This window comes from Apodemus sylvaticus, chromosome 7, assembly GCF_947179515.1.
Source record: "Apodemus sylvaticus chromosome 7, mApoSyl1.1, whole genome shotgun sequence".
Lineage (NCBI taxonomy): Eukaryota > Metazoa > Chordata > Mammalia > Rodentia > Muridae > Apodemus > Apodemus sylvaticus.
The window spans coordinates 26,542,515-26,567,588 of NC_067478.1; the positions used below are offsets into that span (position 1 = coordinate 26,542,515).

At 44.7% G+C, this 25,074-nt stretch overlaps 1 protein-coding gene across 1 annotated transcript; it reads left to right on the forward strand.

Moving 5' to 3' along the window:
* The first annotated feature begins 2,192 nt into the window (after positions 1-2,192).
* Trim42 (tripartite motif containing 42) lies at positions 2,193-24,242 on the forward strand. The gene is made up of 5 exons (XM_052189556.1): positions 2,193-2,533; positions 5,978-6,675; positions 8,483-9,303; positions 13,282-13,506; positions 24,156-24,242. The coding sequence occupies exons 1-5, from the start codon at positions 2,193-2,195 to the stop codon at positions 24,240-24,242; spliced, it is 2,172 nt and encodes a 723-aa protein (XP_052045516.1).
* Positions 24,243-25,074: the final 832 nt, after the last annotated feature.

Sequence of the window (25,074 nt, forward strand, 5' to 3'; positions counted from 1 at the left end):
TGGTATGGGTACATGCCATACTCCAATGAAATGTGACCCTTCATGACTAGGCAGCCAACAACTGCCCCCGCTCCTCAGCTGAGGTGGAACCTCAGGACCAGTACCCCCACAATGCTAGAATTTGTAGCACTAGTTTGATCTGTGCAGGTGAACACAACTCTTGTGTGTGCTTGTGTACAATGGCCTTCTCATGCCAGAGGTAGTGTAGCTCTCTCCCTTGTCGCCCTGCTTTTCCCATTCGTGTCTACTCTCCTTCATGTTCCTGAGCCTTGAGTTAGGGGAAGCTGACATAGATGCCCTATTTGTGACTGACTACTCAGAGTCGCATATTCTTAACATTTTGACCAGTTATGGAATCTATGCAAAAGGATTAGCCTCCGTAAAAAGAAGCTTCTCTGGCTATGGCTAAGAGCAATCTCTAACGTCCATATGTGCACATACAGGCAAGCACATTTCCACATACCTGCATGTGTATATGCACATGTATACACGCATGCACATATACACAATGAAATCTCATATTTGGTGTAACATTAACCCTAAAAACATGCTAAGTTAAACAAGACCAAAAAAGACTGCATTATTCCATTTATAAAATAAGTAAATGCATAAATCATAAATGCATAGATATGTAAATGCTTAAAGATTGTTGGATGAGGGCTGGACGAATATAGGAGGAAATGACTTCCAATGATGTCTTTTGGAGGTGACAGATGTTTTGGAATTAGATAATGGTAATACTTGCTCAATTTAATGAACTCACCAAAAGGCGCTGACTGGATCACGCCGATGGTAAGAGAACTAACTACACCTTTCTAATGTTTTTAAGAACAGAAAGGAAATGATGCCTTCTATAGATCAGTACTGAAATGGCCTGTGAATGGACCTCAGATCTTTGTGTTCCAAAGGGTAAGGAGGCTTATTGATAAACACAATTGAGTTTGGCAAACACAAGAGGCGGTGTCATACACCTATCCCTGGTGTTGGTGTGATCTGGAGTGTGCTTTGCAGTGATAATTTAGTAGTGTCTACCAAAACTAAAGTGCACACCCTAGGATTCAGGATTTTCCATTGTAGAGAGCTAAACTCCATGTGAGGCTGGCCCAGTTAGCACTCGGTGGATGTTCTTTCCTATTACAAGGGTGATAATCACGGGAAGAGGTAATAAATTATTCACGTAACTCCTGCAGCCAAATTCAGCTCTCACTTCTGCTGTTTTTTGGAAATATAATGAGACAGTGCTCCTGTTCTAGGATGGCATGGCCGTGAAACCTCTGCTCCTTTAATCTTTGTAGGTTGCATGAAGAGGAAAGCAAGACTCTCCTGATAGATAGGGCTCTGTTTCTAGGGCTCATGAGTGCACATTGGCAGAGTAGCTAATGATTCTGCGCCTCTTGATAAATGAATGCGGGGTGGGGGAAGGGCTAGGGTAAGGATATAGAAGAGAGGGAAACAAAGCCTGAGTCCCAAACCTGTGGGTGACTTAAGCCTCATGAACACGTGACCTCTGGAAGGACAGACATGAGTGAGCCTGTGTCTCTGTCCCTCAGTCCCTTGTCCGAATAGTGATGTCCCTTTAACTGTGATGGCGCCATTATTAGTAAGCATTGTGCTTTGCCGGTCAGAGTTCTGCTGATGGAATAGGAACATGATGTCAATCTGTATTTCTAATTAGTCATAAACGAGTCTTTCAGTCAATAAAGATAAAAAAGAAAAGAACCTCAAGTCAGCTTACCCAAACAGCAGGACAGGTACCAATCAAGGAAAAACAGCATCTAAAATCCATGTGAGCACTTGAAATGTGACCAATGGCAACTAACACCTCCAAGGGCTCCGTGGTGCCACCACTCCTGTGGCCTTGGTCTCGTGACAACACCCAGCGTGCATTCACATCCCGGCTAACCCCCACCCCCGGTGCCCTCCTCTGACCTACTATTGAGCATGTTAAGACATGGTGGGAGTAAGGGATTATGACATAAGCAAAGCCCACAGGCTGAAGTAGGTGACGCTGGCTCAGAAGGAGGGACATCATCTGTGAGGGCCTCATAAACTGGCCAACTTCCTGCCAGAGCTCCCAAAGTGCCAGCCTCAGGAGAGTGGGCAAGGGTCCCTTTGGGAGAGAAGTGACCTCAAGAATCTGGTAGAGGACGTTGTCAAAATCCTAGAGGCCTTGTACCGGGGATCTAAGAGCCATGGAGACGGCTATGTGTGTCTGTTCCCCGTGCTGCACCTGGCAGAGGTGCTGTCCCCGGCTCTTCTCCTGTCTGTGCTGCAAGTTCATCTTCACCTCTGAGCGGAACTGCACCTGCTTCCCCTGCCCCTACAAGGATGAGCGGAGCTGCCAGTTCTGCCACTGCACCTGTGCGGAGAACCCCAACTGCCACTGGTGCTGCTGTTCCTGGGCCAATGACCCCAACTGCAAGTGCTGCTGCACCGCCAACACCAACCTCAAGTGCTACTACTACGAGAGCCGCTGCTGCCGCAATATCACCGTCACATTCAGAAAGGGTCGCCTTCGAAGCATCCGCACCTCGTAAGTGCTGGCCATCCGTTATGTGGCTACGTTGGCTCAAAATAACTGGGGAATGTGTGCCAGCTGTGGGTACCCTAGGGCAGGCTAGTAGGCCAGCGCCTCCTAGAGTGCACTCTACACAGGGAAAAACCCAACAATGGTAATTTTGTAGCAGTTAAAGAGCCAAGCTCCATTACCTATGTGAAAGCATGCTGATGCCTAGAGCTCTCACCTTGCAAACAAGTGAGAAACTTTGCCAACCACTGTTCACGTATCCATTCCTCTCCTCACCCTGTGCCCACTGAATCCAGGAAAATATTTGGCTGGGAGATACTAAGTTGCCCAGGACCACATAGCTAGGAAGGGGGTAGAGTCATGCCTTAAATCCAGAGCTAGGCCAATGGCCCTAAATTAAAAAAAAAAAAAATACAAAATGGAGACCATGATATGGTATGCACTCCATAGCCTGTTAGACGATCTGAAAAATATAAACTGTTCTTCATCTCCTTCGTGGGAACTGCAGCATTTACCTGATGCGTACAAACTTCTAGGAGCCGCTTTTGGCCATAGCAACCTGCAGAAGCAACCTGAGCTGACAGCCACCCTTTCTTTCCCCTCCAAAGTCATGACTGTTGGGTTCTCAGTCACTCAGTAAAGTGGCTACCCCATGGGCTAGCGTGGTATCAGGGACAGCTGGAGACAGATGGGAGGGAAGATCACAGTCAGGGCTTTAGAGTCGAAAGCATCAGTGGCTCCCAAATTCAGAAGTGCACTGAAATCCCCTGGGGACCTTTAAATGCTCCCATTTGTTCTCTGTACCATTGATCTTGGGGTACAACGTGGGCTTCAGATAAGAACTCCATCCCCATCCGTGATTCTAACAGGGAGAACTGGAGTCGTCAACATGGGACGTGGAGGCTTGGAAGGCAGATGTGAGCAGGACAGGACCTAGCAGGGAGTGGACTATGCAGGGGACAGAGGCGGGACACCAGGGCAGGATGGCAAAGCTGCGGGACTTGGTGGCTGCTTTGGCGTGGAAATCTGCGGCGGCAGGCAGACACCCTGTTTGGACTTCAGTGCCAGGGAGTCAGCTCTAACATACTGGTGCTTCCCTTCCAAACCCCCTCTCCTGGTCTCCGAACCCCTCCCAATCCTGCTCACTCTGGTCTAACCTAGCTTCCCTGGCTTCATTCTTTTCCTCAGCCCCTTTCTCACAACTTCTTCAGTTCCTTGAGCCATTAACAGAGCTCTTTTAGCCCTGCCCACTCTCCACACAGGAGCTCCTTTCTCCCTCATCCCCTCTTTCTGATCTCTTCCGCTCCCTCCGTGTATTATACACTGGTTCCAAGTCTTACCTGTTTTATCAGAGAAGTCCATCCAGCTACCACATGTACTTGTGACTTCAGGTGACCTTCGGGAGTAAACCAGAGGCTGGGACACAGAAAAGAAATAGGGCCGAAAACAGTGAGACTGTAAGCCTGGATCTCAGCATCCAAGTCCTCAAGGATAAGCCAATTCTCTGGACGCCTAGGGATGTACAGAGACTCCATCTCAGGGTCACCCTAGGGCAATATGCTGGGAAGCACCTTTGACTTTCTTTTTTTCTTTTCTTTTTTCCTTTTTTGTTTTTGTTGGAGTTTTTTGTTTGTTTGTTTTTTGTTTGGTTTGGGTTTTTTTGGTTTTGGGGGGTTTTTTGGTTTGTTTGTTTTTTTGTTTTTGATTTTTGGTATTTTTTGGGTTTTTTTTGTTTTTGTTTTTGTTTTTGTTTTTGTTTTTTTGTTTTTTTGGGTTTTTTTGTTTTTTTTGTTTTTTGTTTTTTTGTTTTTTTTTGTTTTTGTTTTTGTTTTTTGTTTTTGTTTTTTGTTTTTTTTTGTTTTTGTTTTTTTTGAAACAGGTTTCTCTGTATAGCCCTGGCTTTCCTGGGACTCATTTTGTAGACCAGGCTGGCCTTAAACTCGGAAATCCGCCTGCCTCTGCCTCCACCTTTGACTTTCAATGCTCTGAGGCATGGGTTGTTTAGCCAAGAAGGAGACAAAAAGAAATGGGGAAGGCAAGGTCAGGAGAGAACACAGTCAAGCCCAGTACTTACTGTGAACAGAGAGATGACAGGAAGAGCCACAGACTGCATCAGCTCACAGCTCACAGCTCTACTCCCACAGCGAGTCGCTTACTTCCTAAACCGCTTTGACTCCGGCTGCAGCCTCTCATACCACGCCCTTGGATTACACACGCATAGTCTCATCATTTGTAGTTCTGGCCATTGAATCCGTGAAGGCGACCTCAGCCAGTAAACAAATAGAGACCCTTAACGCAACAGTACAAGCATGCGCGGGCTTTCCCGGGCTTGACTCCTGTTCTCTCCTGTGTTTTCCTCCTCTGCTGCAGACATTAGCCAGCAGATAGCGCGGTGGTTACAGACACCATATTTACACTGATGATGGATTATTTCATTTACACTTTGTAAACCCCAGGAAGGAAGAGCTGTGGTGTTTGATTTACAGCCAGAGAACCTGAGCACAAAGGAGAGTGAGGCTCTCTCAACGGGCAGCTCTAAATGTGCCAGGCCCCAACATATATAAATTGCCCAGAGGCAGACCCTTGCGTATTGCTGTTGATCTGGAAGCCAGCCCATGGGTTCTAGGTTCAGCACAGAAATTCCCTTTTGCTGCCTTAGAAGGGCAGTTCACGACCTTCCTCTGGCCCATCCCACATAGAACAGGAATGGTAATGTCACTGCCTTCCAGGCACAGCCGCCTGAACCGTGCCTGTAACTGGGCAAGAGTGGATTGATTGACTCATTTACAACAAGTGGGAACACATCCCACTTCATGCCAGTGTGAGGTACTTGACCGACTAGAGCTCGTGTTGGTGAGAATAGAGTCCATCTGTTGGTTCTCTTACTCCTGACTAGAAAGCATCTAGAGCACACAGAGCCCAAATCTGCTACCAGAAAGAAAAAGCAGGCACGATCACCCACATTCCCCAGGAAAGGTGGATTGGGGGCCATTTATGAGATCCAAACTCCAGCATCCTGAATCTGTATTACTTCTGCTCTGATACATCACAGCCACCGTGGTCCTGTCTGATGCTCTAGAGTGTTACTGAATATGCATTGGAACATCCAGGCCCAACTGACCAAACCAAACCTCTCTGCTGTCTTTCTCTCAAAATGAAAATTAGCAGGAAAGCACTTCAGGGCTCCAGCTGGATCCAGAGAGCTCTCTGCTCAGTCCATGCAGGCATTAAATGTAGTCTTAATCATCTTTTAAAATGCTATGGCATGGGTACCAGCAGCAGGTACCAATGCCTTACCTGAGTTCGTTTACTAAGAGAGCAGAGGCAAGCCAAGACAGATATCACGCAGGAACCACCGTTTATCACCTTCCCTATGTGCCACGTCTCTGGACAGGTCCTTCCAAAGCTCTTGTGTGTGTTTCTGAAGCTGGGGCTTGCTTTTTCTTTCAGCTCTAAGACCGCCCTCCGCGTGGGGAGCAGCGATACTCAGCTGGATGAGCCCAAGACTATGCCCGCCAGCAGTCACCTGGTCAGCCACCTCACCTGCCCCATGTGCAACCGGCTGCGCCTGCACTCCTTCATGCTGCCCTGCAACCACAGCCTGTGCGAGAAGTGCCTGCGCCAGCTGCAAAAACACGCCGAGGTCACTGAGAACTTCTTCATCCTCATCTGCCCCATGTGCAACCGCTCGCACTGCATGCCCTACAGCCACCAGATGCACCTGCCCGAAAACTACCTGCGCGGCCGCCTCACCAAACGCTACATGCAGCAGCACGGCTACCTCAAGTGGCGCTTCGACCGCTCCTCGGGACCCATCCTCTGCCAAGTGTGCCGCACCCGGCGCATTGCCTACAAGCGCTGTGTCACCTGTCGCCTCAACCTGTGCAACGACTGTCTCAAGGCCTTCCACTCCGATGTGGCCATGCAGGACCACGTCTTCGTGGACACCAGCGCCGAGGACCAGGACGAGAAGATTTGCATCCACCATCCATCCAGCCGCATCAACGAGTACTGCCGCAGTGACAACCAGCTACTCTGCGCTTTCTGCAAGATCGCTTTCCACAATGGCCATGACACGGTCAGCCTCATAGACGCCTGCTCCGAGAGGTCTGCGGCCCTCTTCAGCGCCATCGCCAAGTTCAAAGCAGGTCTTGATCCGTTTCCCATTCCTCCTCAGAGTAACACCCAACTGTAGAAAAGACCAGAAGATGGTGTAGGGAATATGTTAGGGGTAGAGAAATCTAGACACTAGAGGAGCCTGAGATGGCCATCAAAGGTATCCATGACAGCTGTCACTGGCCAGTTAGTGTCTCTGTAACTCAGTTTTTTGCTCTATAAAATGGGAAGGATAGCGGTAGCGCCCTCATTGAGTTGGTGAGGATTAGATGGGTTTATCTTATGAAACATTCTCTCACCTGTGGGAAAAAAAACTAGAGTATAATAAGCACATGAAGAGCCTGTAATTTCCGTTACAATTTTACTGAGCTTTGGCCCCATTTTCCAAAAGGGAAAAATATGTTTTCTCCAGTCACATCCTGAAGTTCTGATTTTGTGTGGGGAGTTTGTTTGTTGCTTTTATTGTTATTGTTGGCTTTTTGCTGAACATGACGGTTATCTTTAATTCTACCTTCCTGTTTCCAGGGGCAAGAATTAATCTAACACTGAGAATCATCTCAATTGAAGTTATTTACCATGAACTTTCTGTCAAATTTGTAGGCAACAAATTTAAAGAGCTGCTAATGGACACTTAGCAACAGGAAAACTCCAAAATAGCAGTAATATTCTGGCTAGCTGCTTTTTTTTACCTTCTGTCATGGTTGTTCATATTAGCTGTATAATACAATTTATAGAAAACCAACCCTTCTTTTTATATTGGAGCAAAGTACAATAATATTTTGTAAAGTTCCATAAAAGGCTCATAATATCAAAATGTGTCTTTACCAGGGCAGACATGTCAGGAACCCATTTAGGGAATGGTTCTGCCTATAGAGGACCACTTCATATAGGCCTTTGTCTTAAAGCTTCTATTGATGTGATAAAACCGCCATGATCAAAAACCATTTGGGAAGGAAAGGGTTGGTTGTATTTTACACTTGCATATCATAGTCTATCACTGAAGGGCATCGTGACAAGGATGTAAGACAGGAACCAGGAAGCATAAACTGAAGTCGTGGAGGAATGCTGCTCATGGCTTGCCCATTCACAGCTAGCTCAGCCTGCTGTTCTATAGCATCCAGGACCACGTGTCCAAAGCTAGCACCATCCACAGAGAGCTAGCATATCAATCCTCAATCAAGAAAATGCCTTCAGACTTGCCTACAAGCCAATCCTGGGCAGTCATTTTCTCTCTTAAGATTCTTCCTTTCCAGATGACCTTAGCCAGAGTACTTTAGGAACGTACCATGCCAGCCTCAATGAGCATGCAGCACAGATGCTTATCCCCTCCTGCATGAGACAACCGTGCTTAAATAAAGTGGTCGGCAAAGGACAGCTAGTAGGTCACACACGCAGACTCTCCAACACCAGTGCTAAACAGTAACGAGACTCTCTTCTAACTATAAAAGCTGGGCTGGGGGTGGGGTGTAATTATTACTACTTATACTCCATGTTGATAAGGAGTGGTCTACCTAATCATTGCCTGAAGAACACTAGATCAAGCTTGGTTGATAAAGCACCATTTAGCAGACATCATAAATTTGTTTCTCTGCTACAAGAGAGAAATAGACCAGGGGATATTTCTGTATGCCAGGGACATGTAGAGGAAGAATAGAGGGGAAATTATTTCGAAAGCGTGTTCTAGCCCTCATCAGCCGAGCTCCAGGTGTCTCCCCTCCCCCTCCCTCTCTCTCCATTCATTTCCTTTGAGTCCACAGAGATGTGCTCCAGTTCGATATATGGCTTTGATATCTGTGGAGATGAAAATATTCACGGTAACCAACTTGGTTGTTTTTTCAGTCCGGTATGAAATTGATAACGACCTGATGGAATTCAACATTCTGAAGAGCAGCTTTAAAGCTGACAAGGAAGCAAAGAGGAAGGAGGTCCGGAATGGATTCCTCAAACTGCGAGCCATCCTTCAGGAGAAAGAGAAGATCATCATGGAACAGATCGAGAATCTGGAGGTGTCCCGGCAGAAAGAAATCGAGAAGTATGTGTACATTACAACCATGAAAGTAAACGAGATGGACGGCCTGATTGCTTACTCCAAGGAAGCCCTGAAGGAAACGGGCCAGGTGGCCTTCCTGCAGTCTGCCAAGATCCTGGTGGACCAGATTGAGGAGGGTATCCAGAACACCTTCAGGCCCGACCCCCAGCTGCGCCTTCACTCTCTACACTGTATCCCCTTGGATTTCGCTGAACTCTCCAGTGCCATCCACGAGCTCTTTCCCACAGGACCCAAAAAGGCTTGCTCCTCAGGGGACTCGCTCCCTTCCCAGTATCCTATGCACTCCGAAATGATGATCGCCAGGAAGGTCACATTCAGCACCCACAGCTTCGGCAACCAGCAGATCTACCAGCGGAGCTCTTCCCTGATGTCCTTCAACACTGCCAATGACAAAGGCAAGATGGGTCTGGAGAACTATGGGAGAGCCCAGTCTGCAGCGCCTGCCAAGACGACCGATGGCCTTTACACCTACTGGAGTGCCACAGGGGAAACCCAGCCTCCGCAGAGCAGCAACAGCTTCCACAACTGGTATTCCTTCAACGACACCTCTGTGAGGACCCCAGGCCCAATTGTCATCTACCAGACTCTGGTGTACCCAAGAGCTGCCAAGGCAAGTCAAAGGGAGGGGTGTGGGGCACAGAATGAAAGAGGGGGTCAAAGAAGGTCATCCGTACCTCTTCAGCTTCTGGAATGTGGTCACTCGAGTATACTCCCCTAGACTCTGCAGTCAGCCTAGTCAGTAGGGTAAGGTCCTGAAATGTTTAGTAATCAAGTCAGTGTATTGAAATCATAATGATAAGTGCGTGTAAATCCCACCCTTACTTGATAGGCAACCTTTCTATAGAAAGAAAAATGGGCCTAGGAAGAAGACTCAGTGGTCAAGGGGCTTGCTGTGCAAGCATGAAGCACTGAGTTTGCATCCCTATCACACATGTCAAGGCCTCGGGTGTGTTTGTGCTTCCAGTGCTGGAGAGGCAAAGGCAGGGAGATCCAGTCTTCCTGATTGCTTAGTCTAGTGGAAACAGTGAGCTCCAGCCAGACGACAGACCTTGTCTCAGGGATAGGTAGGTAGGTAGATAGATAGATAGATTATAGATAGATTATAGATAGATAGGTAGACAGACAGATACATACATACATACATACATACATACATAGATTTATAGATAGATTGATAGATAGGTAGATATATAAGTAGATAGATTTATAAATAGATTTATAGATAGATAGATAGATAGATAGATAGATAGATAGATAGATAGATAGATAGATAGATAGATAGCAGAATATGAGAGAGAAAAGAGAAAGAGATAGAAGACAGTAGAAGACAGTATCAACCCCTGGTGTTTACACTAGCAAAAACAGTCAAGTGGGCATGCACGCATGTGTGCTGCACACACACATATACATACGTACCCCCACCACACCAGAAGGAAGGAGGGAAGAAGAAAAGGAGGGAGGGAGGGAGGGAGAGAAAGAGGGAGAGATGGAGGAAGAGAGGGAGAAGAAGCCAAAAGAAAGAATCAAGTTGGAACTAAAGAATATTTCAAAATGGCTTGGGAGGTCATAGAAGTGGGGGTAGAGCCTAGGACTGACTTAGAGGGGCAGTCTCCGCTGGCTGCAGGCTGTGTGTTCCTTTAAACTGCTACTTCTCTTAGATCCATGCTCCCTGGGGTTTGAAAAGATTGGGATGCTAATCCCCAGAAACATTGCAACATTCCAGTTCTCTGCTGAGATCCATCCTCTTTCTTAGGGCTGATGTGGAAAGTAGAGTGTCTTACAGGTCTCCGCACCTGCCGTCACCTGTGACTGCACTGGCCACTGGCCTTCCTAACCCAACAGTGAACAAATGCTCTTCCCTTACCGTCTGGAATCCAGCTGAGCCTGAGCTGATCTGCCTATGGAGTGCCTTATTCAGATTCCAAGAGGGAAAAGGGTTGCTGGGCAACTAGAGTTCCTTGCCTCTTTTGAGGTTCCTGTGTGGACACACCTCCCAAATTACTCTGTGGCCTGCCTCGCACAGCTCATCTTTGTCCTTCTCTCAAAGACAGTAGGCATCTTGAAATGTAGATTAGTGGTTTCCACATACTACCATCTCGTGAAGACTCATTAGAAGGTAGAGTCTGTGTCACTGGATTTCCAGGCCTGAGAGTCTGGCTCTCAGAAGCTGCCAGGTATTGCTGTGGTCTGCAGACTGCACTTCAGCAGGTAGGGTCTAAGCACAAGAAAGGGAAGACCAGACAGAGACCAGGTTTGACCTTCTCCCTCTGCAAGGCATTGTAATGTTTGCTTCAGAGGTGAAAACTAATAGCACAAGAAATGTGCCAGGTAGAACAGCGCCCTCCTGGAGACCATCGAATACAGCACAGTGTCCCTCCCTGTCCTTCACAGAGGGATGGGGTATAGGTGACATCAGTGAACTCTAGTGACGCTGTATCTCATCTCAGTGCCATCTCCAGGTTCTCAGGGAATCCACAGCTCTTGTTCTGAAGCAGAAGAGCAGGTGGGGTCTGCTCCATACTTGGACTTGGAGAAGTCACATGTGCTGCCTAAGAGTTATCCTTGGATAATTGAGAGAAGGACACCTACCAAGACAGCCAAGCAAGTCACTGCCAACTCACCTATGGCCTGACAGTGATCTAATGTAAAATGATGATGATGATGATGATGATGATATAGAAAATTTGTATTCTAGGGTCATGAAATGGGCCTTTCCCAGGATTCATTGTGCTCTGCAATAAAAATAATTAAGTCTATGTTGACCTGTCTCCCAAATCTTCAGGCCTTCAGTGTAGAAAGTGTTCAAGTTGGTCTTAGAAGAGTATTAGTATGTATTCCAAAACTCTACAGATCTTTTGATTCAATTTGAATTTTAGAAATAATTTCTTAAGAAACTGTCCTCACCAAAAAAAAGAAAAAAATCAGATGAGGATTTATGCCCCAAAATATTTGTTGCAGCATTTATCTAAGTATAAAAGCAGACAAATCTGACTGCTCAACTATAGAAGGGGTCAGTTATTTTTGGGAACAGTTTTTTTTTTTTATAGTTCCATTACATTTATTCATTTTACCTCTCTCTCTCTCTCTCTCTCTCTCTCTCTCTCTCTCTCTCTCTCTCTCTGTGTGTGTGTGTGTGTGTGTGTGTGTGTATGTGTGTGTGTGTGTGTGTGTGTGTGTGTGTGTGTGTGAGAGAGAGAGAGAGAGAGAGAGAGAGAGAGAGAAAGAGAGAAGGAGAGAGAGAGAGGAGGGAGAGAGGGAGAGAGACCTGCACATACCAGAGCATACATGTGGAGGTCAGAGGACAACTTGAGAAGATCAGTTCTCTCCTTCCTCTGTAGAATCAAACTCCAGGTTGCCAGGCTTAGCAGCAATCACCTTCACTCTCTGAGCCATCTTGCCAGCCTCTATGGGCAGATTTTAAAGGTGATGCTTTACCAGATTTTTGATGGTAAGAGATATATGAACTGTAAGTTTAGAGACGAGACCAGAGCCGTGCAATCCCAGTTACATGCATGAGTGTGTTTGCATCGCCCCCGACAACAGAAGGACTCTCAGGAATCAATGTGTGGGTGAAGGGAGAGGTTTATTCTCTCCCCTCACGCTTCCCCTGCATCAATGTGCTTGTTTTGATCACCAGAAAGAATGTGAGTTAATTTTATTAAGTTGTGTGATTTCATTTATAAAATTTAGTACTCATAAAATTACACATTAACTGTGTCTTGTGGCATTTGACTTTACCAAAAAATATAATAAGATCAGTAGAAACATGCTTTTGAAATACAAGTTTGTTTTTTTTTTTTTTAAGTTCAGGGCCAGCAACATGGTGGCACTTCCCACCAAACCTAACAACCTGGGTCCTATTCCAAGGACCCACATGGTAGGAAGAAAGAACAGATGCCAGCACGTTGTCCTCCAACCTCCACGTGTACTCCCTGGCATGTGCACACACACACACACACACACACACTAAACAAACAAATAAATAAATAAATAAATAATATAATATAAAAACACTATTGTCACACACTGTCTCTATGCCAAATTGAGACTTGTTACTGTATCTCTTCTTGGGAGTTGATATCTTATGATTTAAAGCTCTTTTGATTTGAGTGTGAACCCTTATTGTATATTTCCTCAGGAGTAGAGAAGGAAATAACTTTGTATCCAAGACAACTGTGTGACTCTACCACCTTCTGTTGAGTCCACTGGCACTTACCAAAGGTCTCCTTCTTGTGCCTGTAAGGTAGGAGGCTCCCAGAGGCTCCTGAGAATTACCAGATTTAAAGGTAGGAATGCCTGGTGTGAGACCGAAAACACAACAGGCATCTGGTAGATGGTCTCTATGGCCAGTGCCTTCGTGTTGAGTGACAGTAACAGAACCTGAAGATCATCCCCCTGTCCCCGAAATCCATTCCATGTGTCACACAAAACTTCACCAGAGCTTACCAACCCTTCCTCATGGTCTAAATCAAAGCTCTCAGCAGCTATAGAAGATGGGCTCGGCTAAGCCCATAGACAGGCTGCAGCACGAACCCTATGGGAAGGACAGGGCAGTGGGTATTGGTGCTCATACGCCCACTTCTCCTAGGTTTACTGGACATGCCCAACAGAAGATGTGGACTCCTTTGAGATGGAATTCTACGAGCTCATTACCACCCCTCCTAATAACGTGCGCACAGAGCTCTGTGGACAAATTCGTGACATCCTGCAGCAGAACCTGGAACTGCACAACCTGACCCCCAACACTGAGTATTTGTTTAAGGTTAGAGCCATCAATGACAATGGGCCGGGGCAGTGGAGTGACATCTGCAAGGTACTGTGTACATTGACTTCTTAGGTTAAACTTCTTTTCTATGACTTGTGACTTAAGTTTTAAAGTTCTATTGGAGAATCCCATATGTGTACACATACCCACACACATACACACATAATGTGTGGACAGATGTTAGAGGCTTAAACTAAGGGCCTCAGGCTTGTCAGGAGCCTTTACCAGCTGAGCCATCTCTCTGACCCATCTTTGACCCATCATATGGGAACACCTTCATAGAGTCAGGATTTGGCTTAACTAGGAAGATCAGCAGAGACCACAGAGAATTCTGCCTCTAAACCCAGAAAGCTGGTTAACTTTCAGCCAGTGAGGGCGTCTCTCATCTCCACCAGCCTTTTCAGGCCAGGCCCAAGGATCATAGGTGCTGCTGAACTCAAAACTACTGGTTCTAGGCTTCGTGTTAGGATACAGAAGTTCAGAGTATAACCAAGCATAATCCCTCCGCCAGCCACAGTCAGGGACTAGAAGTCATTGTACAAGAAGAGTAGTAAGAAGTAATTACAGTGGGAAAATTCCAAAGGAGCGATGTTCCCTACGAAGATGAGGTATAAAAATCTAGCAAAGAGGCATGGTAGCCAGTTAAAACAGCATTTCTCACAGAGGACAATTGAAACTTGTGGTACAGGAACAACCCATGCAATATTTAAGACATATTTATACTAAAACTACTTTTGGATTCTCTGGTAGTTAAAAAAAAAAAAAAAGACACTGAGCAGGCCATGAAGTTACAAAACTATCAGTTTTTGTGGTGGAGAGCTGTTGCTTCTCTGAATTCCCAGTGTCACACGCTGGGGAATGCCATTGTCGGGAAAGACATTGAGAATACTGGAACCGTCCAGAGCTATCATACTATGTAACTGTGAAGGTTCTCTTTGCAATCCAAATAAGTCTTAGAGGTTCTTTAAAACTAGAAAGGCCAGGACTGTTCATTTAGGGTTTAGAAGAAGGGAGGTTTACGGCTCCAAGAGAAGGAAGCCTCAAAAGACTTCTAAGACACACCTAGAAGAGACATATCTGTCTAATCTGATATTCACAGAAACTAGAAAGTTACCACCCTTCCCTCTCCACTCCCCCTCTTCTCTTTTTTCCTCTCCTTCTCCCCATGCCTCTCTTCTTCCTTCTTCCCATCTCCTCCCCTCCTCTTCTTTCTCCTCCCCTTCCCCTCCCATGCCCCTCCTCTTCCTTCTTCCTATCTCCTCCCCTCCTCTCCCTTCTCCTTTTCCCTCCCCTTCCTCTCTTCTTGTCCTCTCCCTCCCTCTTCCTCTCTCCTCCCCTCTCTTCTCCTCCTCCTCTCCTGTCCGCTTCTCTCTGAACCACCTCGTTTTGAGTTGCCCCTTAGTTTCTGCTCCACTAAACCCAGCTTTTGTGTACTCTTGGGTAGACTCCACCCATGCTGAGTGGTCTGGGTGCTCACGGCCATTGAATAGGGTTAAGAGACTGGTTCCTCCTCCTAACAGTGATGGAGAATGGGAAGGCAGTGGGGTCATGCTATCAGATAGGGACGCTATTCCAACACCTCCTGACACCAGGCTTCCGTCCCCTCCCACAGAGGTCAGACACATGCCAAGGAAGTACTATGAGAGAGCCTGCCCAGCTGCTGGCCAGCTGTTCCTCTGCCAGCCTCTCAGCCTGTTGTTAGTCAGTTGCCATGGGGACCTTCTCACTCCAGAGCCCCGAAGCCTCACACCTGTGGCTACGGTTTCTACTCTGTGCTCTTGACTATGGATGTGTCTTTTAATCTGATTCCATCTGCCTTCTCAGCTTTTAGAATCCCTCGGAAAGGTCTTACCTGTGAAGGGCACCCCGTAGTTGTTAATTTTTTGAATGACTCATCTGTCATCTCTAGATGTGAGGATTGGGGAGGGATAGAGAGATCCAGGCGTGTCTTCAGTCCGCCACCTTACCCTCCTGGGTCCTCTCATTCTCTCTCCCACTATGACCTCCTTGAAAACAAAATTCTTGCCTAATTCATCTTTCTCTCTCCTGTGGTGCTTACGGAAGCAGTTTGCACACAGCAACCTCTTAACGGTTATTGAACGGGAACATGAGTAAAAATGTAACCAAACAAATGAATATATGAGGAAATGTCTAAATTAAGGACTGAAGGAGTAAATTGATAAATAAAATTAATAATCGCAAAGTATCATAAGATGCCTGAAGGCAGAATGTTTTATACAGTCCATCAAGGAATATCCTTCCCCTAAATCTGTCTTTATGCGATTAATTTGCCCCCTATGAAAGAGAGGGAAACGCATGCCCTTCTCTTTGCTTTTTCACACAATATCTAAACGAGCAGAACCCTAATTAATGAGGTTTTCTGGAAGCTTCATTTTTATCTGACTCGAAGAGCTACAGTATAGATTTTTCCTTCAGAAGTAATTCTTCCTCCCTCCTTTGCGGTTCTATTAGCATTCCTGAGGAAACACTGGCTTCCTTAACATTTGTCATGATTTGCATAAGTAAAGGCTTCACCAGCAAATGAAAATAAGATGATGTGTTTGAATGACATTTATAAAGCTTCATAAAAGTAATGGCTTTAGCTCTTTCCTATAAAATCGAATTTTTTTTTCCTTTGGCACTGGGATACGCGTATCTCTGAAAGGTTTCATTTGAATGCTGCTACGAGGTAGCACCATCATGTCTTATCCCAACCACCATGCTTCCAGCCTATGTACTTCTATAAAAGATGTGAAAGGAAGCCTTTTATATTTGATTTGCATAGCCTAAGACTTGTTGATTAAAAAAAAAAGAAAGAAAGAAAGAAAGAAAATTTCCTTGGTACATAATACATGCAACAAAAAAATTAGTTATCCAATACTTTAAAGGTCACATTTGAAGGTCAAATCTGTGTTATCCATTATCGATGATCATCCTGGAGTCTTGGGTGTCTCCTTGAGGAGGAAGCTCATATGGAGAAAACACAGGGGTTGGATCTGTCTTCAAAGCCAGAACCCTAGCCTCCTGGACCAAAATCAAATGTGAATAAGCCTCGGAGAAGTGAGCTCAGCCCTGGAGTCACACAGCACAGGACTCCAAGCACCGAGTCTTTCTTTGAAGGATCACTTGTTGTTCCTGAGACAAAATTGTGTATCTGTCAAAAAGAGCTTTGGATTTGAGCTCATGTTCCCGAGTCCGACCCCAACAACACTAGCTTGCTAAGTTCCACGGCACTGGGTTACTCTTTGTCTTACTGGTTCCTTGTGACTCATGGACTCTGTCTCAAAGCCTCTAACATCAAGGAGCCTAACGGTCTATTTTGAAAGGACAGATAAGCATATGTTAGACAATTTGTCTGTTGGCCTTTATTTCTCCTCCTGATCTTCCTGTGGTCCTCAATATACCCCCTGACCACATTCCATGCCTAGCTACCTAACTCCCTCTTTGCTCACTGTCTTCTCTGCACACTTTACACCCTGATTAGCCTAGCTGTCCTTCTGTGTGTGGGTTTCCTTTGTCTACTGTGACACATAGGTGGTTAAAGAATACGAATCATTACATTTCTACAGCTCAGGAATACAAAATGGTTCTCGTTGGCTAAATTTTAAATCAGAGTGCCACCCAATCTGGATCCTTCTGTGGAGGGCTTTCTGAGGTAGAACCCACCCCTTGCCTTTTGCTGGCCGCTCACATTTCTAACTCATGTGCCTTTCTTCCATCTTCAAGACATCAACTTCCAGCTGCGTCTGTCTCCCTCCCGCCAGCCCTCCCTCAAGCCCCCTTCTGCCTCTCCCTCCCACCTGAAGGGCCTTTTGTGATCTTACTCTATCTGTGGTGATAGGAAATTTTCCTATTCCCAAACATTTTTTTTTTCATAGCAGCCTTATTTTTTTTCTTTTCTTTTTTTTTTATTATTCGATATAATTTATTTACATTTCAAATGATTTCCCCTTTTCTAGCCCCCCCCACTCCCCGAAAGTCCCGCAAGCCCCCTTCTCTTCCCCTGTCCTCCCACCCACCCCTTCCCACTTCCCCGTTCTGGTTTTGCTGAATACTGTTTCACTGAGTCTTTCCAGAACCAGGGGCCACTCCTCCTTTCTTCTTGTACCTCATTTGATGTATGGATTATGTTTGGGGTATTCCAGTTTTCTAGGTTAATATCCACTTATTAGTGAGTGCATACCATGATTCACCTTTTGAGTCTGGGTTACCTCACTTAGTATGATATGCTCTAGCTCCATCCATTTGCCTAAGAATTTCATGAATTCATTGTTTCTAATGGCTGAATAGTACTCCATTGTGTAGATATACCACATTTTTTGCATCCACTCTTCTGTTGAGGGATACCTGGGTTCTTTCCAGCATCTGGCAATTACAAATAGGGCTGCTATGAACATAGTAGAACATGTATCCTTATTACATGGTGGGGAGTCTTCTGGGTATATGCCCAGGTGTGGTATAGCAGGGTCTTCTGGAAGTAAGGTGCCCAGTTTTCGGAGGAACCGCCAGACTGATTTCCAGAGTGGTTGTACCAATTTGCAACCCCACCAGCAGTGGAGGAGTGTTCCTCTTTCTCCACACCCTCTCCAACACCTGCTGTCTCCTGAATTTTTAATCTTAGCCATTCTGACTGGTGTAAGATGAAATCTTAGGGTTGTTTTGATTTGCATTTCCCTAATGACTAATGAAGTTGAGCATTTTTTAAGATGCTTCTCAGCCATCCGAAGTTCTTCAGGTGAGAATTCTTTGTTTAACTCTGTACCCCATTTTTTAATAGGGTTGTTTGGTTTTCTGGAGTCTAACTTCTTGAGTTCTTTATATATATTTATTCCCAAACAGTTAACTTAATTGCCCTAAGGTAGAACATGGAGATTTGAGGGTTCAGACAAGGACAACTGTGAGGGTCCATTGATCCACCACTCTAATCTACATGGATTACTGAATTACATCAGATTTAGAGTCAAAGCTGTGAGCCTGGTAATACTCAGTAACTGATGCTTTCCTGGGTCTTTGGAGCCCATCTGGGAATGTAGCCATCCCTGTCTCCAGGCATCCTCGAAGTCCTTCTCAGTCTGTCAGTCCCTCAATAATGTCTATGTGCCAATGAGACCAGTCCTTGGTCACCCTGGGTCTCTGCAGGCCACCCTCCTTAGCCCGAACTGCATCTGGGACACTGAACAGGGCTCCCTCTCCACCTCTAAGTCCCGACTTTCCTCTACCCCAGCTGTCACACATCTTCTTAAGGGCTGCGATTGAAGACTATGTGACCAACACTATTTCACCCTCAGGACTGCCACCTCTTCCCTAGATACCCACTGATACACAGTGGCTCCAGGCCATGAAGGGACACACACAGGCTTCATATTCTCTGTGTCCTTAGGGCCTACCATTTTCCAAAGAACTCTGAAACATTCCTATAAGTAATTCCCCTGGTTCTTTCCTACCTACCCTGTAGCTGGAGAAGCTAGAACTCTGGGAACAAGTGTAACTTGGGTTCAAACTGGACCTGGCTTGGTTTTCAACCTCATGTACACAGGTTTATTATTATTAATTAATAATAAACCTCCAGTCCATCTGCACTGTTCTTTGCAAGGACTGTGCCTTGTTTCTATGTTCCATTTGGTGACATCTATTCTAAGGAGGTCTAATCTGTATCTCTTTGCTTTTGTGTGTTCTTACACAATATGTATGGCCACTTACTATAAGTCATTAATACACACACGGCATTGTGTTCATCGCCCCCCACCTTGTCTCCTTTCTCCCTAAACACTGTGTTTGAATGGTCTATCTACATTAGTGATTCTCAACCTTCCTAATGCTACAACCCATTAATACAATTCCTTCTATTGTAGTGACCTTCCCCCAACAACCATTAAATTATTTTTGTTGCTACTTCTTAACTGTAACTTTGCTACCATTATGAATCATAATGATAGCATGAATCTGTGTTCCCTGATAGTCTCAGGTGACCCCTGTGAAAAGGTCATTCCACTCCACCCCACCCCTAAGAACATTACAACCCACAGACTAAGAAGCACTGATTTATGTCATTATGAGTATTTTGTCCCTGAATTTCTGTTGCTATACCATCCTTCATAGCATGCATTTGCTTCTTGCATGTCACCTGTCTACTCAGTGTGGACACCCAGGTTACCTCCATTAATGCTACAGTAGACATGTGACAGCTTGTGGCTGGAATGGAGGTATAAAAGTCTCTCTGGATTTTGTATGAGTCAGGTAGAATTGCACTAACAAGTTGCTACAGACCAGGGCTCATTAGACAGCCATGACTCTAGCTAAAAGTTTTCCCGCACTGTGCTCCTGAGTAATCTTTCCCCACATATCTCTGAGATCTACATTCAAATTTCCTCCTCTAACAATGGCTGTTTATTGGATTACAGCTGCCCTAACAGCCTCATTTTAACTTCATTGCCTCTTTAAAGGTCCTGACATAGCAGAATCATATCTGAGATTAGGACTACAACATATGAATTTTAGAGGACCATAATTAATTCATATAAGAAATATACTATGGCTGAAATTTCTGGGTCATAAATTAGGCAATTGTCTTAATTGGGGTTTTACTTCTGTGAACAGACACCATGACCAAGACAACTCTTATAAGGACAACATTTAATTGGGGCTGGCTTACAGGTTCAGAGGTTCGGTCCATTATCATCAAGGAGGGAGCATGGCAGCATCCACACAAGCAAGGTATAGGAGGAGCTGAGAGTTCTACATCTTGTTCCAAGTGCAAACAGAAGACTGGCTTCTAGGGATCTAGGATGAGTGTCTTAAAACCCATACCCACAATGACACACCTACTCCAACAAGACCACACCTCCTAATAGTGCCACTCCCTGGGTCAAGCATATACAGGAGTCACAGGAGTGTACTTAATTTGACCACACCCATGAATATTCCCATAAGAGAGACCTTATATCCTAAATTCAACCTACATTTATCAAGATTTATTACCTGATAGTTATATCAACTCACTTTATTTTTCTATATTTCATTTCAAATGCTTATACTCTTCCAGGATTCCTCCCCATAAGTGGCCTGTCAACACCCTTTGCCCTCTTCCCTACCTACCCCACCCCACCCCGCCCTGCCCCACTCCCACCCCTACACTCTCCTGATTTGGTGATTCACAGGACACCATGTATTCCAGATGATGGCTTTAGACATTGCTAACATTTCTGCTTCTCTGATATTTTTCTTATCACCCTCTGCTCATATCATACTCCATGAAATGGCAGGAATCTTAAACTCTCAAATAATCAAAGTCATAACTGTTTTTTCCTTATGATATGACCTTTTGGGGTTCTGTTTAGAAAGTCTTTGCCTTGACTTAGATCACAAAGATAATCTTCTACATATTCTTTTATTAAATTTATAGTCTCACCTTTTGAGTTTTATCAGTTCAGAGTCTACCTTTAAATGCAATGCAAAGAACAGACACATCTGCTCAGCCACAACTGAGCCCATTTACCCAATGCTGTCTACTAGGAATGTGCTATGTACAGTCATGGTGATATTTGGACCTTATATTCACTGTCTATATATTTAGGGTTCATTCCTGAATCCCCTATTATGTCACAGCATTCTGCTTTCTACTTTGACAAAAAAAAAATGGCTTGAGCAAAAACAGGGCCATATTCAAGGTAAAGATAATACTGTATAAATGGTGGCAAACCACTGATTGCTGAGGCAGGGGGATTGAGAAAATATATGCATAGAACCCTAATAATGATGAAATGAAAATGTCAGCTGTACAGGGAGCCACAGGGGCAGTAAAGGGGGCTAACAGTGCTGTGAGCTATGGAGCTAGGAACTGAAAACATACAAGACTTGAGGTTTTTGTCTCAAAGTGAAGATGTTCAAAGATAAAGACTGGGGGTGATAAGAAACAGCCTCCACTCTCAGTCAGTGCCCGTCTGCTTTTACTGGGATTTAGCCTCAGCTTTGTGCTGTCCTAATGAACTGCCAAGGCATCTTCATTAGCCATGTTTCTTTTGAAAAACAAAAACTAGCTAGTCATGGAGGCTTACTGACTCATATACACACGGAAGGAACTCCTTGTGGTGATTTTCTTAGTCATTTTATTTTTAATCCAATCAGAATTGGGTTAGAAAGCCCCTGAGAAGTTAATTGATATGTTTGCCATATTATCTGAACATTTATTCAAACTGCTTTATGCAAGGTTTTCTGGTGTCTTCAACCTTGTGTTCCTGGGTAAACTACATAGTTTAGTGATCTAATGAATAGCATGAAGACTACACTCTATATTGTGTCATATGTGATTAATTTGCTATTATTTTAGATCCATAATCACATTGTAAGCCAGGGATTATATGAAATAAGAGATACACCAATTTGCTTATTGTAGTGTTTCATCACACATATGAGTATCCAAATATGTTGCACCCTTAAATATATCTAGGACAAACACAAAAGTGAATAGTGCACACCCTTTGATGTTATGAATGTTTGTTTTATATTGTAGTATATTCCTAATAGATGGCTGGTTCAGAAGAAAAGCTATTGTTCTCTATAGATAAATCTGAATCCTAGCAAATCTTTAAGGATTCTGTTATTCCAAGACTGTTGGTTCAGCTTGTTTTTCTAGGCATCTAATCTTATCATCTGTAAGTAATGGTGCTTTTATCTCTTCCCTCACAGAGTTTGAGTTTATATTTCTTTTTCTTTCCTAATCGCTTTAGCGAGAGCCTTGAGTCAGACACAGAATGCAGAAGCAGACACACTTGTCAGTTGCTGACACTAAACTTTCTCCACTCATTGTGTTGCTTTTTTCACTCAGTGTTTAGGTTTATAGCTCTTCACCTAATGAAACTTCTCCTGACTTCCAGGTTTCCAAGAGCTTTTGCATAGAGAATGATATTATTTGCGTTAGTTGGCATAATCACATGATTTTTCTCATTTAATACTTTATCAATTAAGTAAATTATGATGTGTTTTGGTTGATTGGTTGGTTGGTTTGTTGGTTGGTTGGGTGGGTGGGTGGTTTGGTTTGGTCTGGTCTGGTCTGGTCTGGTCTGGTTTGGTTTGGTTTGGTTTGGTTTGGTTTGGTTTGGTTTGGTTTGATTATGGTACCAGGAATTAAATCCAGGACCTGGCCTTTCCTAAGTATCATTCCCAGCTCACCATGGCTGCCTTTTTCTGATGCTGGATTCTGCTTCCCTTCACGAAAGAAGCCCTTGGTTAGCATCACATATTGCTTTACTATGCCCTTCTAACAGCTATTTCAGTTATTGTATTTTGATTTTATATTATTGCATCTATGGTCCTAAGTGGATTGGGTATATCACTGCTTCTCCATATTGTTTTTATTGGAATCTAGAACTGATATGTCAAATCTAGCTTCCAGGAGTTGGGGAGCCTCTCTCTCCTCTCCTTTTCTTGGGCAGCCCCATCACACAACTTCAGTATGAGACAAGAAGGAGGTGCCAACTGTCATTTCAATTTCTGTAGCATTTATGTTCTGTCTTTCTGCTTCTTCTGTCCTCTGTTTTGCCTGATGATGATGATGATGCTGTTCACTACCACTCCCCAGCCACCTCTGCCCCATTACATTGCACATCCGTTGGCTTTGAAGATCCTTACAAAAGTCTGAGACAACACTGTAAAATGTGTATTTTTAAAATGCAGTTACAAGCCCCATAACTCACAGTACCATTGTTTTCTGTCTCCTATAGCTCTGTGTGCCTCCAACATTTTTCATTTCATCTTTATCAGGATTATATCTATGCAGCGTCTCTGTTTTTGCCCAACACAAATATAAAAGATTAGAAACATTATCATAGAGACTTTGTGCTTCATATAAACATTTCTCTTCATCAATCTAACCCAGTCTACCCATCTACTCATTTATCATGGGTCCTAATTTGTATGGGTAGTGGGATCTTCCACCTCAACTTTAATCCCTAAATGCCCCTTCAGTAAATGTGTATTAGAAAGTGGTAATGATACCATGTCAGAGAAATGGAGGTAAGTCATAGAGAAGCATGACGAACTTGAGTCTGTATGGTTGCCAAGAAGGTCTTCCCTAGCCCTGCTGCCCAGCACCTTGCCTTTCTCAGGTAGCACTGAATCACCAACCATACCAAAGTTTGAACAAAGCATTCCTGCCTTTATAAAATGGGGAAAACTGGACAACTTACAAATTCATCCTTCACACACATCTCTAACAATCTTCTCTTTATTTAATCAGTGTTGAGACTACAGAGATTTAAAACAAATAAACAAAAATTGTCATTTCCCCCATATCCTAAACAGGTTACCCCAAGTTTAGTGAAGAAACCACTCATTAGATGAAACTTAGTACTTGAAAGACAGGAAAGGAACAACGTTCCAGAGGCTGGGGTGGGGGATGTCCTCTGCTAAAGGCCATTTGGGGTCTAGTCTACCATGCTTGTCCACATTCAGTTGTATGAGCTGCCTTAAGAGAGGTAGAACCTGATGTGTAGAGTTGAAGTGCCAGCACAGGACAGCTGTGGACTGCTGTAAAAAGCTCTCTAGTACCCTGAGGCTGGAGCTCTTCATCACTAGACAGGGGCTGACCATGCGTGCTTCCCAGGGTTGTCACGGGGCACTAGCGAGATGGTGTGTGGAATGGTCCTGGGCTCTTGGAGCTGCTGTCCCTCTGTGAGTGCACACTTTGCTTCTCGTTGCAGGTGGTAACACCCGATGGGCGTGGGAAGAACCGAGCTAAGTGGGGGCTGCTGAAGAATATCCAGTCTGCCCTCCAGAAGCGCTTCTGAGCCTTGGAACGGCCCTCGGAGCTCCACTGCTCATAGAGATATCTATATGTATATGTATGTATTTTTCTCACCACATTCTTCAGGGCGGTTGTAGATGGATGTTTCCAGGACCTCTGGGTTTTCCAAAAGGAGTCTCCAAAAAGCCAATAAAAGGAAATGTCTGACAGCACAACCTGCTGTGATTGGTTCATTATGATGAAACTAAGAGACAAAGCAGCAAGCCTGTGGGTCTGTGTAAGCGCAGGTTCCATCCTAGGTTCAGAATTCATGGTGCTATGCATGGGGACAAGTGGCTTGCACCTGGGTGGAAATGGTTGTTCTGTCTAAAAGTGAGACCCCTTGGTGTTTGTTCAAGTGCTGGCCTAACTCACTGTCAGGTGTCCGAGCAAGTCAGCAATCGGTGAGGAGCTTTCCCTCAACATGCAGTCTGTCTCACTAAGCAGCCAACACCATGAGAATGTTCTTCTGAATTATCAAGCCCATGTTTTCCCACAGCTTTTGCCCCTGGTCTGAAGTCTGCCTCTGGCCCAGAAGAAGAGCTAGGCCTCCCTCTTCTCCTTCCTCTGTAACCCGGAGCAAAGGAGAAGCCCCTGAATTCCTGGTACGCATTACACGACTGGATGCCCCAGGGAGCTGTGTTACTATCTCAGCCCTGCAAATGATGAGCCAGACCCACCATCACATTTGGTATTATCATATAATCGTTTCTTTGAAAAGATTCAGAATCATCATTAGCACGGCAAGCAAATTAAATGACATGCCAGCAGGGATTCCACCACTGATAAAACTAAAGTGAAATTAAACTTTAAGAAATTAACAGTGTGAATATCAC